Source organism: Solanum lycopersicum, chromosome 7 (assembly GCF_036512215.1).
Source record: "Solanum lycopersicum chromosome 7, SLM_r2.1".
NCBI classification, from domain to species: Eukaryota; Viridiplantae; Streptophyta; class Magnoliopsida; order Solanales; family Solanaceae; genus Solanum; species Solanum lycopersicum.
Window position 1 is genome coordinate 18,139,236 of NC_090806.1, and position 16,847 is coordinate 18,156,082.

The window sequence follows — 16,847 nt, forward strand, 5'->3', positions numbered from 1 at the left end:
ATAGACAATAGGAAAGGATCATAGGCCCTTATTCAATATATCCCATTTCTAGCCTAAATAAAAGAAACCAAATGAAATTTATCCTTCTTTAATCCAAATAATCTGAGCTTAAAATTAGACCTTTCTCTTTTCACCCCAACTGATCTTTTCTTGGAACAATGTGTTGGCCCTGGTCCCTCCTTGGACATGTGCACCTCATCTTATGCCAAAAGCATAAGTTGAGGGTGGCTAACGCATAAACAACCTTCGTTATGGCCCTGACCCAACTTTGGGTATTGTGTACCTTGACTCTTGGCAAAGCTATGAGATGAGGGTGGTTACTATGAGGAATGCTCTGGAAAGTGGGGTTGAAAGAACAAAGAGAGAGAAAGAACAAAAGTAAAGTGACTCAAGAATTAGTTGAAAAGAAAAGTAAAAAACAAGAAAAATACACAAGAAATACAAGCAAGAAAAGAAGAGAGTCACTTACACAAATGAAGAAAGAAGAGAAAATAGCAAGGTGAAAGAATATGAGAAACTGGGCGAGATAAAATGATAGAAAGTGGAAGGTTCGATATGTCAAGGAGGGCAAATAGTCACTAAAGTATATCTAAATATACCTTACCTGAACTTGAGCCTATGTTACTAGCTAAGAAACTCCTATCGTGATCCTAATGGTTGTAGAGCGAACTTAAGGCAGTGAAAAGAAGGGAAAGCTTATGTAAATAGGTATGAATGAGTGTGACTTTGTTCTAAGAGTGAGTGTTGAAAAAATAATCCTTATACTCAAACTAAAATCATTGTGTGAAAAATGAGGATTTTGTTCTAAAGTGAGGACACTAGTTGCAATACCGGAATTGTTAGCACCTCGGTGAGAAATTGAAGAGGATAGGTGTTACTGCATGGTGAACCTGTGTCATGTTCTGATCCCACAAAATTCAAGCCTAATAGTGATAGCATGCATAGATTTGATGAGATTAATCGGGATTAATAGCCAAATGATTGCAAAGGATAAAACATGGATACTATTGTACAAAGATTGTGTTGTGAGTCATAGTGTGTCGCTTGAGGACAAACAACGAATTTAAGTTGAGGGTGTTGATATATCGTTGTTTCACGGTATAATTAATACTTTTTCCTTAAGTTTAGTGTGTCCAAAAGTCTTTTTGTGCTAATTTTTATATAAGTTTCTCTTTGTTTTGCAAGAAATCTATCCAAAGATGAATACGGAGATTTTGAGCGTAGAAATGCAGAATAGACCACCTACGGAGCTTATGACGGTCCGTCCTGCTTGCGACGGTCCGTAGGTGGCAGCGTAGTGTAGCTGCTGAAGAAAGATGGGGAAGTCTGACCAAGTGTGGAGTTACAAAGCTTGTGACGGTCCGTCGTGTCTATGACGGTCCGTCCTTCAGGTTCTTCATGAAGTTCAGAGAAGTGATCCAGTACCCAGATTCCAAGAGGTGAAGTGTTTTGGAACGAAGACCCTCAACGGACCGTTGTGCCTATGACGGTCCGTCATACTTGCCGTCGAGGGGAATCAAGAGAGCAGCAGAAGAAATTGCACAAGTATGGGACGACGGAGTCCATGACGGTCCGTTGTGACCACGACGGTCCGTCGCGAGGTCCGTCGACCCAGCCGCGTTTTGGCATATTTCCAGCAATTAGCATCATTTTTTAATTTGTTTTTTGTTTTTTTATAAATAGTTCGAAAAACCTCATTTTTGAGGTTAGACACTAGATAGTTAGACTCTTAGATTGTAAAATTCCTAATTGGTACTAATTGTATTGTGAGTTTCTTGATAATCATTAGACTTTTTGTGAGATTATTGATTACTTTGAGATTCTTGCAAGTGAATATTGGTGATTAATCAAGCAAACTTTTGGATTTTACTCTTTCTCATTGAAGTAAGTACATGAACTCTTATTTAATATATTTGAATATTGTGTTTATTGCCATTAGTAACTAAATTCCATAACTAGGATTGTGGGAACCATAGGAAAATAATGAGATAAACCCTAACGAAAATGACAATTCTAGAATAGTGTCTTGCATGTATTAACAATTCTTTCGCTTAGAAGTCTTTTTAACAGATGGACAATGTTAGAACTCGCCTTAATGCTACTTGCCGGACCAAGGGGGTAGATAATAGGAAAAGAATTATTAACATAGATTTAGTGTGTACTATCTGATAGGCTAGTATTGATTGGTATGAGGTAATAACTTAGTCAAATATCGAATGTGATGCTTAATATGAGGTAAGGATAAGGGTTAGGATAGCAACACACGTAGCCGAACCAAGGTGCGGAGTGAGATTTTCTAGATGCCAGACCAAGGATTTAGAAATACATAATTTATCACTTTGCATGCAAGATACTAGGAAAGAGTTGTTATAGTTAGAGTTATCAAGTTATGAACCTGTGGGGAACACGTAAGCCCTAGTTACTTTGATTAATTGATTAAAATCCAACATTCAAAGTTGTTAAGTGTCTCTGTCAAGTTTGTTAATTAATTTTACTCATTTAGAAATAGAAACCCCCATTTATTGTTTTTACTTTCCAAGGAAGTCATTGACCAAACAATAGTAATAACAGGTTGAAGTTAAGTCTAGACTATTTTCCTCGTAGGAACGATCCCAACCTCACTAGTTGGGTTATTTACTTGACACAACCGCTTTACTTCTTATTTGAGAAGTAAGTTTGAGCGTATCATAAATGCATGCAACTGTACAAATTCTAATCGGATTCTCAAGGGTGATGAAAATGCAAAATTTCTTAAATAGACTATTAAGGACCTTTTCAATTAATTGAATTAGATATGAACAATAAAAGAGGTAACAATAAATATTATGAAAAGGAAAAAAGGATAAGATGTAACAATTTAATAATTAATTAGACATATAATTTTTTAACTCAGTATAAGGACAAAATAGTAATTCAATTTCAAAGTTGGGAGCTTCCCACTTTCAATAATATATGATATATATATTTCTTTAGGTATCATGAAAATGTTTTTGTTGTATTCATATGTGCATTTAGGTTGTATCCTCTCTCACCCTATGTATTTTATATGTCCATCTCTCTTTGTATTCCTATATTTTGTTAGGTGTGATGCAACAATATTTATTGTATTGATAGTTCTTTAAGTTAAAAACGTAATGTTCTTGTCTCCTATCATTTGAAGTTGTGACCTTATGGTACTCAACCTGTTTCATTGACCACTAAGATTTTATTTGTTTTCATTAAGATACAGACGTTTGAATCTTAATATACAACTGAATGATTAATATGTTATCTCTTGATTTGAAAATTGACTGATTAAGACTATTTGTTGTAAGCATTCCTTTGGCCATAACTCTTCTTGCACACGACATCCTAAATGACGTTGGCTTAGTTATTAGCAACATTGATTTCTCCATTGTTTCATTACCTTAGTTGTAACCTTGCGCTGACACCAAGTTGTCACATACTTTTACTAAGCACATGTGAGGCACTTGACAATGTGCTCACGTTCTTGGTCACAATCTGCTATGCCAAGTTTGCCTATAATTCTAGGGATTGCTAAGAGAATTGGAAGAGAGAACACAAGACGATTGCTAGGAAAATTTCTATTGTAGAGAACTTTGATTTTTTTTTATGAAAATATTATATGTATTTTCTAGTTGTATATAGAGTATCCGTTGCCAATTTGACATACTAACAAAAATACGGCTCCCCATTACCAAAAAGCTTCAAACGACATTAATAAAGAGTAGAAAATAAAGCAACCGTCTCAACTAGAGATGAATACTGAAAAACATAACAATATATAAGATACAAGCATAAGAGGAATTCAAGCCACGATCAAGAACAAGCACTAGTGCATTCACGCACAAAGTGACCATCCTCACCATATTTGTAGCAACCCCCGCCACCGCCAGAGTATCTGTTGTCACCGCCACCTTCACTCAGGCTACACTACCTAGAAAATTTTCTAGACTTTCCACACTTAAATCATCTGCTTCCTCCTCCACACCGCCACTGTTGTCGTGGTATTTTAAGTTATGTTTTTTCGATATTTATATCAAGTTGAGAATGTTGCTTTATTTTCTGTTCTTTATTAGGTATCATTCTGAAGCTTTTTTTATCATGCCTAGTAGTAATTTTGTTCATGCTGCAATAGATACTCTCTGTATAACTATACAATACATGCTCACAGATAAAATTTAATGTTCTCTACAATAAAGTCTTTCCTAGCCATCCTCTTGTGTTCTCTTAGCAATTCCTAAAGTTTTAGGCTAACTTGGCATAGCATAACCGTGAGCAAGTGGTGCAAGAACATGAGAACGTTGTCAAGTTCCGCACGTGTGTTCAGTAAAAGACTAAGTCAGTGACATTAAGTTGTATTAAAATCTTGGTGCTTATGTTATTCAGGAACTCAGGTCCTTGCCTTTTAGACAAACTAGAACAGGAAAATTTGCATAGGTGGAATGGATGGAATCATGTGACGAGTAATTTCAACACTCCATTTTGATCAAGACATACAACTCGGGTATGCGTATTGTTGTATAAAATATGGTCAAAATATACAACTTGCAGATGATTTGCAATTATGATATTGTAATTTGTTTGCATCATATGTGTAGGGTGTGTATATCATTTTATATCTAGGCTCCAACAATATATTAGTCATAAAAATAACATACTACATATATGTGTCATGTCAAACATGATCTTGGATTTGCACAACTTGTAATTATTTTTCTGGTACACTAGCTTAGTCCTTATCCATTTAATAGAGTGATATACCTTATCACGTATTAAAAATGTGTTGCTGACGAACTTATGTTATTCAGGAACTCAAGTGCATGACTATTAGACAAACTATAACAAAAAAGGTTGCAGAGACATAATGGATTGAATCAGATGGAATCATGTATGGGAATTACAAGAGTAATATTTACTACTAAAAGATTAAAGCTCCAACCAACATAATTTGTTTCATCTGGATAGTTGTGCATGAATATTACTTGCAAAAATGATAACAAAGAGAGGATTTAAACTTTACAACTGATGCTCCCTGTGTAAAGCAAAGGCAGAGAATGCAACACATTTGTTGTTGCACTGTGTGGCTGGGATATATGTGTAGGGTATATCATTTTATAGCTAACCTCCAAAAATACATTAGTGGTTATTAATGAAACATCCAAGTCCTTATAACTACTCCCTCCGTCCGGAATTATTTGTCACGTTGCGCTTATCGAAAGACAATATGACTAATTTCAAAGGTAAATTACATCATATCAATTCGATATTTCAAACAAAAAAAATTAGATATTCTAAAACTATATGAAAATTATTATAAAGTACAATTTGTTGCATATTAATATGATGAAAAAATACATCTTAAAATGTTAGTCAAAGTTTTTGTAGTTTAACTCTAAAAATAGAAACCGTGACAAACAATACCGGACGGACGGAGTAATATTTATTTATGGCTCAGATATACTTGACGAAATAATGAAAGAGAGAGAAAGACAATTAAAAAGAGCGGAGCTTAATCCTATACTTTTTATTTTATTGTTTTGCTAAATATTTGAAAAATACTTCAATTTGATAGAAATTTTGTTACAATACCAAACTTTATGGAGATATTTTTACCCCTCTAAATTCTTTAATAGTGTATTTTTTATCCCCCCTAAACTATTTAATAGTGTATTTTAAAGGTATAAATGTGTCCTTGTGATCACATTATAATTTATAATTACGCAATACTTTTTATGTCAACGTGGACACATATACCTTTAAAATACACTATGAAATAGTGGAGGGGAGGATAAAAGGTCATTTCCAAACTTTGTATCATATTAACAATTTCGATCAACGATGGAATATACTTCATATCTTTTTCTCAATATCTTATGAACATTATTGATCATAAGAGTAGTAGATAATTTTCATTGCTTGAGTCATGTCAAAAACATTATCTCAAGAACTTTTTAACCCAAATAGGTGTATCTCCAAGCTTTAATAAAATTTTCTTATATAATATTAATAATTTAATATTAAAAAAAAGACCCAAAGAATAAGAGAGCAGGAAAGAAAGTCTATCTTTAAATTCTTAGAGAAAGAAATGTTATTTTTTTAGAAAAATAATGTATAATAACAAAATAGTAATTTAAATTAAATGTTATAACCACAGTTTGATTTGATTGTAACACATAACACACTGTAATCATTTTCGCCTCTCTCCCTAGGTTTCTTGCTCACCACTCTCATCAGTCTCTCACCCGACTTTCTTGCTTTTTATACAAATAAAAATGTATAAAATGTGTTTGTATTTGTATAAAGAGAGAGAAAATTATATAAAGAAATATGAATACATATATTTTCGTCCTATACACTTAAAATTATATAAATACAGATCTTCCCCTGCCCAGTCAGTTCATCACAAATCACTATGTACAGCCAACCAGTAGCAACAAAATTAGATAAGGAAACTTAGAATTAAGAATAGGAAGTATAACCTCAAGAGCTGAAAAGATGAGGGTTACGAGATCTCTCGTCGGCCTTAGCCTCCCACTTAGAAAACTCAACAAGATGATTTCTCCACAATACCTTCACTGTGGCAATCTCCTTGTTCCTCAGCCGCTTGACCTGTCTGTCTAAGAACTCAATAGGTACCTTCTCATAGGAAAGTCTTCATCGACCCCCAAACCTTCCACAATGAGAATTGTTGCTGGATCACCGCACTTCATTAAAATGAATACAGGAAAGACTGGATCGACAGAAGCTAGCTCCACAGGCAATGCCAACTCATAGGACAACTCACCAACATGTCGTAGGATCTCGTAAGGCCTAACATACCTCAGATTCAACTTTCCATTTCTGCCAAACCTTATCACCCCCTACATACGTCATATCTTCAGATAGACATGGTCGCTGACATCAAACTCTAACGGCCATTTTTTGTAATATGCATATGACTTCTTCCGACTGTAAGCAGTAGTAAACCTGTCCCTAATCACTCTGACCTTCATTAAGGCCTCATGAATGATATCTTGACCCGAAATGGATGACTCTCCACCCTCGAACCACCCAACTGAGATCTACACCTCCTACTATACAGTTCCTCAAGCGGTGTCATCCCAATGCTGGAGTGATAGCTATTATTATACGAGAACTCTATCAAAGGAAAATGGTCATCCCAGCTACCTATGAAGTCAATCACACACGCTCTCAACATGTCCTCCAATGTCTGAGTGCTGCGCTCTGCCTTCCCATCAGTCTGAGGATGAAAGGGTACTCTAAGCTTTACCTGTGTGCCCAAGATTTTGTGGAAAGATCTCCAAAAATGTGAAGTATACTAAGCTCCTCTATATGAAATTATAGACAGAGGAATCCCATGCCATCTCACAATCTCATATATGTAGAGGGATAAAGTGGCCAGACTTAGTCAATCTATCTACAATAACCCATATGGAGTCATGTTGTCTCCTACTCATCAGAAGGCCAACTATGAAGTCCATATTAATGGCCTCCCACTTCCAAGTCGGAACCTCAATAATCTGAGTAAGACCGCCTGACTAAAGATGTTCTGCCTTAACCTGCTAACAATTAGGACAATTGGCCACATATTCTGCAATGTCCTTCTTCATGCCATCCCACCAATAAACCTTCTTAAGATCATGATATATCTTGGTGGAGCCTGGATGTATGGAATATCTGGAACCATGGGCCTGTGCAACAATCCTAGTCCGCAAATCATCCACATCTGGTACACACAGCATGTCTTGATACCTAAGTATGCCATCACCTCCCAAAATGAAAGACTGATTCATTTTTATCAACACTTAGTCCTTCAGCTCCATCAACACAAGATCGAGATGCTGACCCTGCTTGACTTCAACTACGAAGGATGATTCAGAACTAGGATGAACTAAAACACCACCACTAGTAGAGTCGACCAATCGCACACCTAGTATGGTCAGTCTGTGTACATCTTTCGCTAACTCCTTCTTTTCATCCTCAACGTGGGTTGTACTTCCCATCCTTATCCTGATCAAATCATAGGCTACAATATTAGCCTTACCTGGATGGTAGTGAACATTCATGTCATAATCCTTCAACAGCTCCAACAATTTCCACTGACGAAGATTCAACTGCCTCTGTGTGAACATGTACTGGAGACTCTTGTGGTTCGTGAACACATCTACAGGCACATCATACAAGTAGTGCCTCCACAGCTTCAATGAAAACACCACAACTGCTAACTCTAGGTCATAAGTGGGATAATTCTTCTCCTGAACCTTGAGTTGTCTGGACATCACCTTACGACCCTGCATAAGAACACAACCCAAACCAACCCTAGATGCATCATACAATAAATAGTGTATTTCTCACCACACTTAGGCAAAGTAAGAACAGGGGCTGAAGTAAGTCTATCCATGAGCTCATGGAAACTCTTCTCACAAGTCTCCGTCCATTCAAACTTGACCTTCTTCTTTGTTAGAGATGTCAGTGGGCAGCAATAGAAGAAAAGTCTTCCACGAACCTGCGGTAGTAACGAGCCAATCCCAAAACGCTACGAATATCTGTGGGAGTAAGAGGTTTTGGCCAGTTCTTAATAGCCTCAGTCTTCCTGGGGTCCACCTCTACACCTTGATCGGATACAACATGACCAAGGAAGGTCACTGATCTAAGCCAAAATTCACACTTGCTTAATTTGGCGTACAACTGATATTGTCTAAGTACCTTCAAGGTTAGTCTCAAATGTTGTTCATGCTCTTCCTTAGTCCTAGAGTAGATGAGAATGTCATCAATAAATACTATGACGAAAGAGTCAAGGTATTCACGGAACACCCTGTTCATGAGATCCATAAATGCAGCAGGTGCATTCGTGAGACCAAATGACATAACTAAGAACTCATAATGACCATAACGGGTATGAAAGGCTGTGTTTGGGATATCTTCATCCCTAACCCTAAGATAATGATACCATGAAGGAAGATTAATCTTAGAGAATAAACTATACCCTTGGAGATGATCGAACAAACCATCTATTCTGGGGAGTGGATACTTATTGTTTATAATGACTTTGTTGAGCTAGCGATAATCGTTACACATTCTAAGGGTTCCATCCTTCTTTTTCACAAACAACACTGGAGCGCCCCAAGGGAATATGCTCGGCTGAATGAAACCCTTATAAGTGAGATCTTTTAACTGCAGCTTCAACTCTTTGAATTCAGTTGGATCCATCTGTAGGGAGGAATCAAAATTTGTTTAGTATCAAATTCTATGTCGATACCAAAGTCAATCTCTCGAGGGGGAGGGACTCTAGGCAAATCATCAGGAAATACATCTAGGAACTCATTCACAATAGGCATTGAGTCTATGGTAGGAATGTCATGATCTAAATCATTAACACTCACAATATGACATAATACCCTTGGACATCATTTTATTGGCCTTAAGGTTTGAAATCAAGGGATTAGTACGACTCGAGCTATACCTCTCCCAAAGTAGTTCCTCTTCATTAGGGAAAGGAAATCTCACCACTCTGCTGTGAGAATCCAAACAAGCATAACAACTATGAAGCCAGTCCATGCAAAGGATAACATCAAAATCATGCATGGGTAACTCAACCAAGTCTGCACACATAGACTTATAACTATTTGGCAATCCTTGTATACTCTATCAGTTCTTACATTTTCTCCAAAAGGTGTACTAACCACTGTAGGATCATACAGAAATACAGGCAATATTTCAAAAGTGAGAGCAAGCAAAGGAGTTACAAAGGAAAGCGTAGACCCTGGATCAAGTAAATCATAAATAGAAGTTGAGAATACTTGCAGCATACGTGTGACCACATCAACAGATTTCTCTTGCTCCTCCCTGCCCTTTAGGGCATAAAACTTGATCCTCTTAAGAGGCTCGACTGCTGCTTCAACCTGTGGATTAGGCCTAGGTGAGCATTACCTCCAGCCTGACCTCTGTCCAGTGGGCAGTCTCTAACAATATCACCACTCTTATCGCAATTGAAACACGCATTAGTGCCCTGTCTGCACTCTCCACTATGAGCACGACCACACTTAGCACAGTTGTTTTTGGGATGCTGCATCTCACCTCCATTTCCCTTCTTGGGCTCGGTTTGCCTCCTCTAGGTGTTGTACTCTTTTGTCAATTAGAATCCCAGAACTCTGTTGCCCCTTCTTGAACTTGGGCTTCTCACAGATGCCAAAATTGTTTCTATGGCATCCATGGCTGGGACCTGCCTCATCTTGAGGCTTTGGCCTCCCAACATCACGAACACCACTCTTTTTGCGGCTATCCTCTACCTGCTGCACATGCACCATCAACCTGGAGAGGTCCATGTTATCATGGAGCATCGCAGACCGACACTCCTCCTCTAGATCTCCGTTGATTCTTGTGAGTAACCTGCTCATCTCATCCCTACTATTAGATACAAGGGAAGTAGCATACCTGGATAATTTAACAAACTTCAGTACTCATCTCAACCTTGTTGTTATATACTTAGCAAAAAAGTATACCTGGATAGTTCGCCTCCCTTATTTCCCTATGAAAGAATCTCTCTAGGAAGGATGTCTTAAACAGCTCCCATGACCGGGACTCCGCTCAAAGCTCAACTATCCTGCCACATATTGCACAAGGTCTATGCAACATCCTTGAGATGATAGGAAGCCAACTCTGCTTTCTTAGTATTTGTGTCCCACATAGCCACAAAAATCTTATGCACCTCATTCACAAACTCTTGTGGGTCCTCTGAAGTCTCTCAACATGTCAGCCATGCTACGCACTGATGGGATCTCCCTCTCAACATTCTGTCGATTGACCTGGCAGTAATGTCCTGGGCCTGCATAGTGATGGCCTGTGCCATCTGGGCAAGAGATGCCTGCACCTCCGCATCAGTCAACCCAACCGGGTTAACTGGCATAGCTCTTTATTCAGTTGGAGCCTGGGGTGGAACCCGATTGTTCCCAGAAGCTACTCCTCTTCTCATCTGACCAGCGTTCCTCCTAGTATTAATTCTCTGAAAAAAATAAGGATTGATGTTAGACATGCTCATATCACCATGAAATTGAACATTAGGAAAGCCACGATAAGATCAGAAGAAGGGAATTTTCTTACGCACCATGAAGTCTCTAATTCAGGATAGTGGTGCATTTCACTACCATGACTTAGAAACTACTCAATATGGTTGATGTGAACTTATTATTCTTGGAATTTAACCTAGTGCTCTGATACAAACTTTGTCACAACCTGAATATAGACCTAAGATGAGACAAGCGTTGTTGACCTCTCAAAGGTCACAGACAAGCCTACATACATCATCGTTACTTCATCTAGGTTAATTTAATGGGGAAATTTGAAATTTTTGTTACTTAACATTCTTACTAATCATTTCTAATATAATCATAATTTTTTCACCATCAACCATCTAATGTTAATATCATTAAATGAATGAAATACTTTGATATAACAATAAATGAATACTTGCCAAAATGGCACCAATACAAAGTCTAAGATAATACGGGAAAGAAATGATAGTGGAAAATACTCCACTAACTCAATCCTAAGACTAAGCTAGAATATAAATTGGCAAGCATCCTCGAAAGCATGAAGGCCTACCAAGTCTGAATGAATGCTCGACGTCCGGATAGCTTCAGCGTCAACCTGTAGCTCTAGCGTCCACCTGTTCCTGCACCTAGAATTGTAGAATTGTATAGGTTTAGCACACATTTGTACTAAATATATATATGCAAGCACACACCACGGACATGCATGCACAATAATAGCTCTTTCCTAACAACATGATTATGGGAAGTCAAATCAGTGGACTAGCCAAATTTGGATTAGGAAAGTTAATGAACTTTCAATATTTGGATTAGGAAAGTTAGTGAGCTTTCCAAACCTTGATTAGGAAGGTCATGCCATGAGAGTAATATGCATCATCATACTTATCATATTGCAGACAACACATAAATCTTTACACATAATACATATCACATAGCATATAGCACATAACATCTTTTATAACATACATTCATGTCCCACAACATGTTGGAATCATGGACTTGACCATAAGACTTTCCAAAATGAAGGCTCAACATATGAGACCTCAACTAGGGAATCTTCATTAGAAAACACAGAGTCTACTTCATTCATTCATATGTACTTCATTTCATTCATTCATAAGCTAGTATAAACATCAACTATTCCTAGGATGTAGTTTAAGACTCTCATCGGGTTGCTGTGCAATGATCAAGAATAATTTAGTATCATTACTTTAGTCTAGCTCACCTATTGATTATCCTATCCTAACACCTTTGATATCATTCATTTCATTGTGTACATCATTGAGGCTGGCCTCATACATTCATTGGGAACTTTAACTTTAACCAACATAGAAATGTGAGCATCATGAAATCCAGTGTCTCCCCCATACCGAAAAGAGGTGGAATCACCGGCCAAAGTGACCTAAAACATGCTAGCGTTAATGGGAATTGAACCCCGCTCGATCCCTATATTGGCAGTATTGGTTCGAAGACTAAGAGATATAAGGAAACCCATACCCGGCATGCTGGACAGTCTCATCTCATGAGAGTTACGTGAACTTCCGCCCTTTCGAAAGAAGGCATCACTGCTCATAGCTAGTCTATCGGTTCTTAGTATAATATTCCATTACATTCAACTCATACATCATGGAAGTTGGCTTCTAGTATAAGGACATCGTAGCTTAATAGATGATTTCTCATCTCATCATTATTATTAACTGTGTCAACCTCAATACTTTCATTAGAGTGTTCATAAAGACTGGTCTTTTCATTAACTTTACACTCTCTTAGGTGAGTACATTTTTGTAACATTTACTAAGGCTCATTTGGGATTGCTCTCACCTTTTACATTAGCCTCATATCATGTTGTCACCACATTCATTAACATTAGCACATTTTCTCTTCATCGTTACTCACCCCTTTTTTTACGTGAATGTTTATTTCACATATGACAATGTACTTGTCCATTTAATGTGTTTTACCTACTTAACCCTTCTAGGGTTTCATCATTTCATTGTTCATTTCATCATATGCCAATGTACTTGGACATTAAGTGTGTTTTACACTTGTACTTAACCCTTTTAGGGTTACTTCATTTCATTACATACATCTTAGGTTAACTTATTTTTAAACGTATGCTAGACTTATGGGTCTCTACATACAAGCCATGAGGCTTCATTCATAGTTCGTTAATTGAGTCATATCTTCCTAAGATTATGTAGTACAAGACTTATGTATCTTGTGTGTATACCAAGATCTCATTTTCGATGTAAGTAGGTGGGATTGTTGTTGAACATTTAATTCACGTACGACTTATGTATCAATAAAGAAATTTGGGCAATGGAACCCAAGTTAGAACCCCTTGGACAATATTTATATTTTTGCTTGACTTTATTTTAGTCTTCATGACATTGGGACTCTAGATCAAGCCCCAACATCAATATTCTCTCTTTATTTTCTCCTTGAATTCTTCTCTTATTATGCCAAAGGGTTGTGGGATCGAACCCCCACAACCCCTTTTATATTTTTCATTTAATTCTTCCTGTCCAATTGGCATGGACCATAAGGTTGTGGGATCGAACCCCCACAGCCTCTCTTTAATTATGCTTTATTTTTCTAGGCGTTGTGAGGTTGTGGGTGCGAACCCCCCACAGCCTCCTTATTTTATTTTTAGTTAAAAGTTGACTTGGCCATGCATTGGCAGTGAGGTTGCGGGATCTATCCCCCACAACCTCACTTTATTTTCTTTTTATTTCTTCTCCCTTTCTCTTTTACAGCCTTGAGGTCATGGGTTCAATTCTCATGCCTAACATTTCCTTTATTTTATTTTTCTTTCACTTCATTCGCTGCCTGGAGGTCCTGGGTTCGATTCCCACACCTTGTATTTAATTTATTTAAATTTTTCATTCTCCTTTCTCAGCCAGTATACCCCATTTCGAATCCCCCCTTTTCCTTTCTTGCAAATTTAAGGTGTTACACAGGTGATGTCACAGGTTCGAATCCTGGTAACCTCATCCCTTTAAAACCAATTAAATTTCCAGATTAATCTATACTTTAGCCTAAACATAACTTTTAGTTTTTTTCATTTTTTTTTTGCTGAAAAATTAGGAAAATTCATGGATCATTTAACACCTTTTTGGGGTGTATTTCGTGTATTCGTTTAGCACATTCTTAGGTGTAGATTCATTGTTGTTTTAGCTACAAATTTCCACTTAGAATCAGTCACATACACCTCATATGAACATCACAAATTACACATTTTATGCACGTTAAATTTCAGCCATCAAATTAGCTATTTTAAGACTTCAAAACGGAAAACAACAACAAACATTTTACATATTGCAACACATCATTTTTGGTTGACATCATTGAACAATCTTGCTATTTCCAAACACAAAATCACAAAGAACATCATATTTCACAATTATCTATCAGCAACCATACCAACAACATGATTTCTAACCTAATTTAGATTGAAATCTGAAGAACACTAGGGACAACGAATTCAACAATAAAGGGGACAACCCTAGTTTCATGCGTTTAAATTTTATAGAAAGAAATTTCTCTTGGAGAAAGAATTTCAAGAGAGAAAACCCATACCTTGTTGTAGATTTCAACAACGTCAAAGTGCTGCCCAAATCCTCCCCTAAACCTTCCACACAATCCCATCGAGAAGATGATATAAAGTTTTCATTTCTTAAGTTAGCTTGCTTTGCTTGTATATTTTTTTTGTAAGTAGATAACTTTTTATTGCTTTCTAATGTTTTTATCTTCTATTTTTGCAGGCAGGAAAAAAAGAACGAACGAGAGAGATAGAGAGATTCAGGCGTGAGAGAGAGAGAGTTTGTTTGAGATAATGTCTCTTAAAACTAGGATAGTTTGCAAGACTTAGTCAATTTAAAAAGAACATCATTTAATAAATAAATAATAATTAAAATAAATCTATTTTTTCATTTTTTCTTAAATCAGCCATTAATTATTAATTTATTAAATAAATTCAACAATTAAAAAAATCACATTAAATCATTGTTCCTACCTAGGTTCGAACCCAATGGAGCAAGACTTCATCTCAAGGGCTCAATTTTTGCCCTTTCTTCCCAAATTTCCCCTCCACTTTAGTAATTAAATAATTACATTATCTAGGGTAATTGACATACTATCCTTATCCAGGAAAAGACCATTTTACCCCTAGACCCTTCAAACCTAAGATTTCTTTTTTTTCAGTCCGGTAAAGACTCCTTCGAGTAAACTTAACTTTTAGTTTTTTTCATTTTTTTTTGCTGAAAAATTAGGAAAATTCATGGATCATTTAACACCTTTTTGGGGTGTATTTCGTGTATTCGTTTAGCACATTCTTAGGTGTAGATTCATTGTTGTTTTAGCTACAACTTTCCACTTAGAATCAGTCACATACACCTCATATGAACATCACAAATTACACATTTTATGCACGTTAAATTTCAGCCATCAAATTAGCCATTTTAAGACTTCAAAACGGAAAACAACAACAAACATTTTACATATTGCAACACATCATTTTTGGTTGACATCATTGAACAATCTTGCTATTTCCAAACACAAAATCACAAAGAACATCATATTTCACACTTATCTATCAGCAACCATACCAACAACATGATTTCTAACCTAATTTAGATTGAAATCTGAAGAACACTAGGGACAACGAATTCAACAATAAAGGGGACAACCCTAGTTTCATGCGTTTAAATTTTATAGAAAGAAATTTCTCTTGGAGAAAGAATTTCAAGAGAGAAAACCCATACCTTGTTGTAGATTTCAACAACGTCAAAGTGCTGCCCAAACAGTCTGATAGTAGGAATGTCATGATCTAAATCATTAACACTCACAATATGACATAATAATCCCTTGGACATCATTTTATTGGCCTTAAGGTTCGAAATCAAGGGATTAGGACGACTCGAGCTATACCTCTCCCAAAGTAGTTGCTCTTCATTAGGGAAAGGAAATCTCACCACTCTGCTGTGACAATCCAAACAAGCATAACAACTGTGAAGCCAGTCCATGCAAAGGATAACATCAAAATCATGCATGGGTAACTCAACCAAGTCTGCACATATAGACTTAGACTTATAACTATTGGGCAATCCTTGTATACTCTATCAGTTCTTACATTTTCTCCAAAAGGTGTACTAACCACTATAGTATCATACAAAAATTCATGAAATATTTCAAAAGTGAGAGCAAGCGAAGGAGTTACAAAGGAAAGCGTAGACTGTTGATCAAGCAAAGCATAAACAGAAGTTGAGAATACTTGCAACATACGTGTGACCACATCAGCAGACTTCTCTTGCTCCTCCCTGCCCTTTAGGGCATAGAACTTGTTCCTCTTAGGAGGCTCGACTACTGCTTCAACCTGTGGATTAGGCCTAGGTTGAGCATTACCTCCAGCCTGACCTCTGTCCAGTGGGCATTCTCTAACAATATGACCACTCTTATCGCAACCGAAACACGCATTAGTGCCCTGTCTGCACTCTCCACTATGAGCACGGCCACACTTAGCACAGTTGTTTTTGGGATGCTGCATCTCACCTCCATTTACCTTCTTGGGCTCGGGTTTGCCTCCTCTAGGTGTTGTACTCTTTTGTCAATTAGAATTCCCAGAACTCTGCTGCCCCTTCTTGAACTTGGGCTTCTCATAGATGCCAAAATTGTTTCTATGGCCTCCATGGCTGGGACCTACCTAATCTTGAGGCTTTGGCCTCCTAGCATCACGAACACCCCTCTTTTTACGGCTATCCTCTACCTGCTGCACATGCACCATCAACCTGGAGAGGT

The 16,847-nt window shown here is 37.1% G+C and overlaps 1 protein-coding gene and 1 long non-coding RNA gene across 2 annotated transcripts; both read right to left on the bottom strand.

The window, feature by feature from the left end:
* Positions 1 to 6,994: 6,994 nt before the first annotated feature.
* Positions 6,995 to 7,796, bottom strand: LOC138337342 (uncharacterized). Its single transcript, XM_069287251.1, has 2 exons — positions 7,632 to 7,796; positions 6,995 to 7,273 (listed from the first exon to the last, which is right to left on the bottom strand). The coding sequence occupies exons 1-2, from the start codon at positions 7,794 to 7,796 to the stop codon at positions 6,995 to 6,997; spliced, it is 444 nt and encodes a 147-aa protein (XP_069143352.1).
* Positions 7,797 to 9,619: 1,823 nt separating this feature from the next.
* Positions 9,620 to 14,894, bottom strand: LOC109120664 (uncharacterized). The gene is made up of 4 exons (XR_002028134.3): positions 14,631 to 14,894; positions 11,605 to 11,680; positions 10,506 to 11,005; positions 9,620 to 10,437 (listed from the first exon to the last, which is right to left on the bottom strand). It is a non-coding gene; the product is annotated as an uncharacterized lncRNA (long non-coding RNA).
* Positions 14,895 to 16,847: the final 1,953 nt, after the last annotated feature.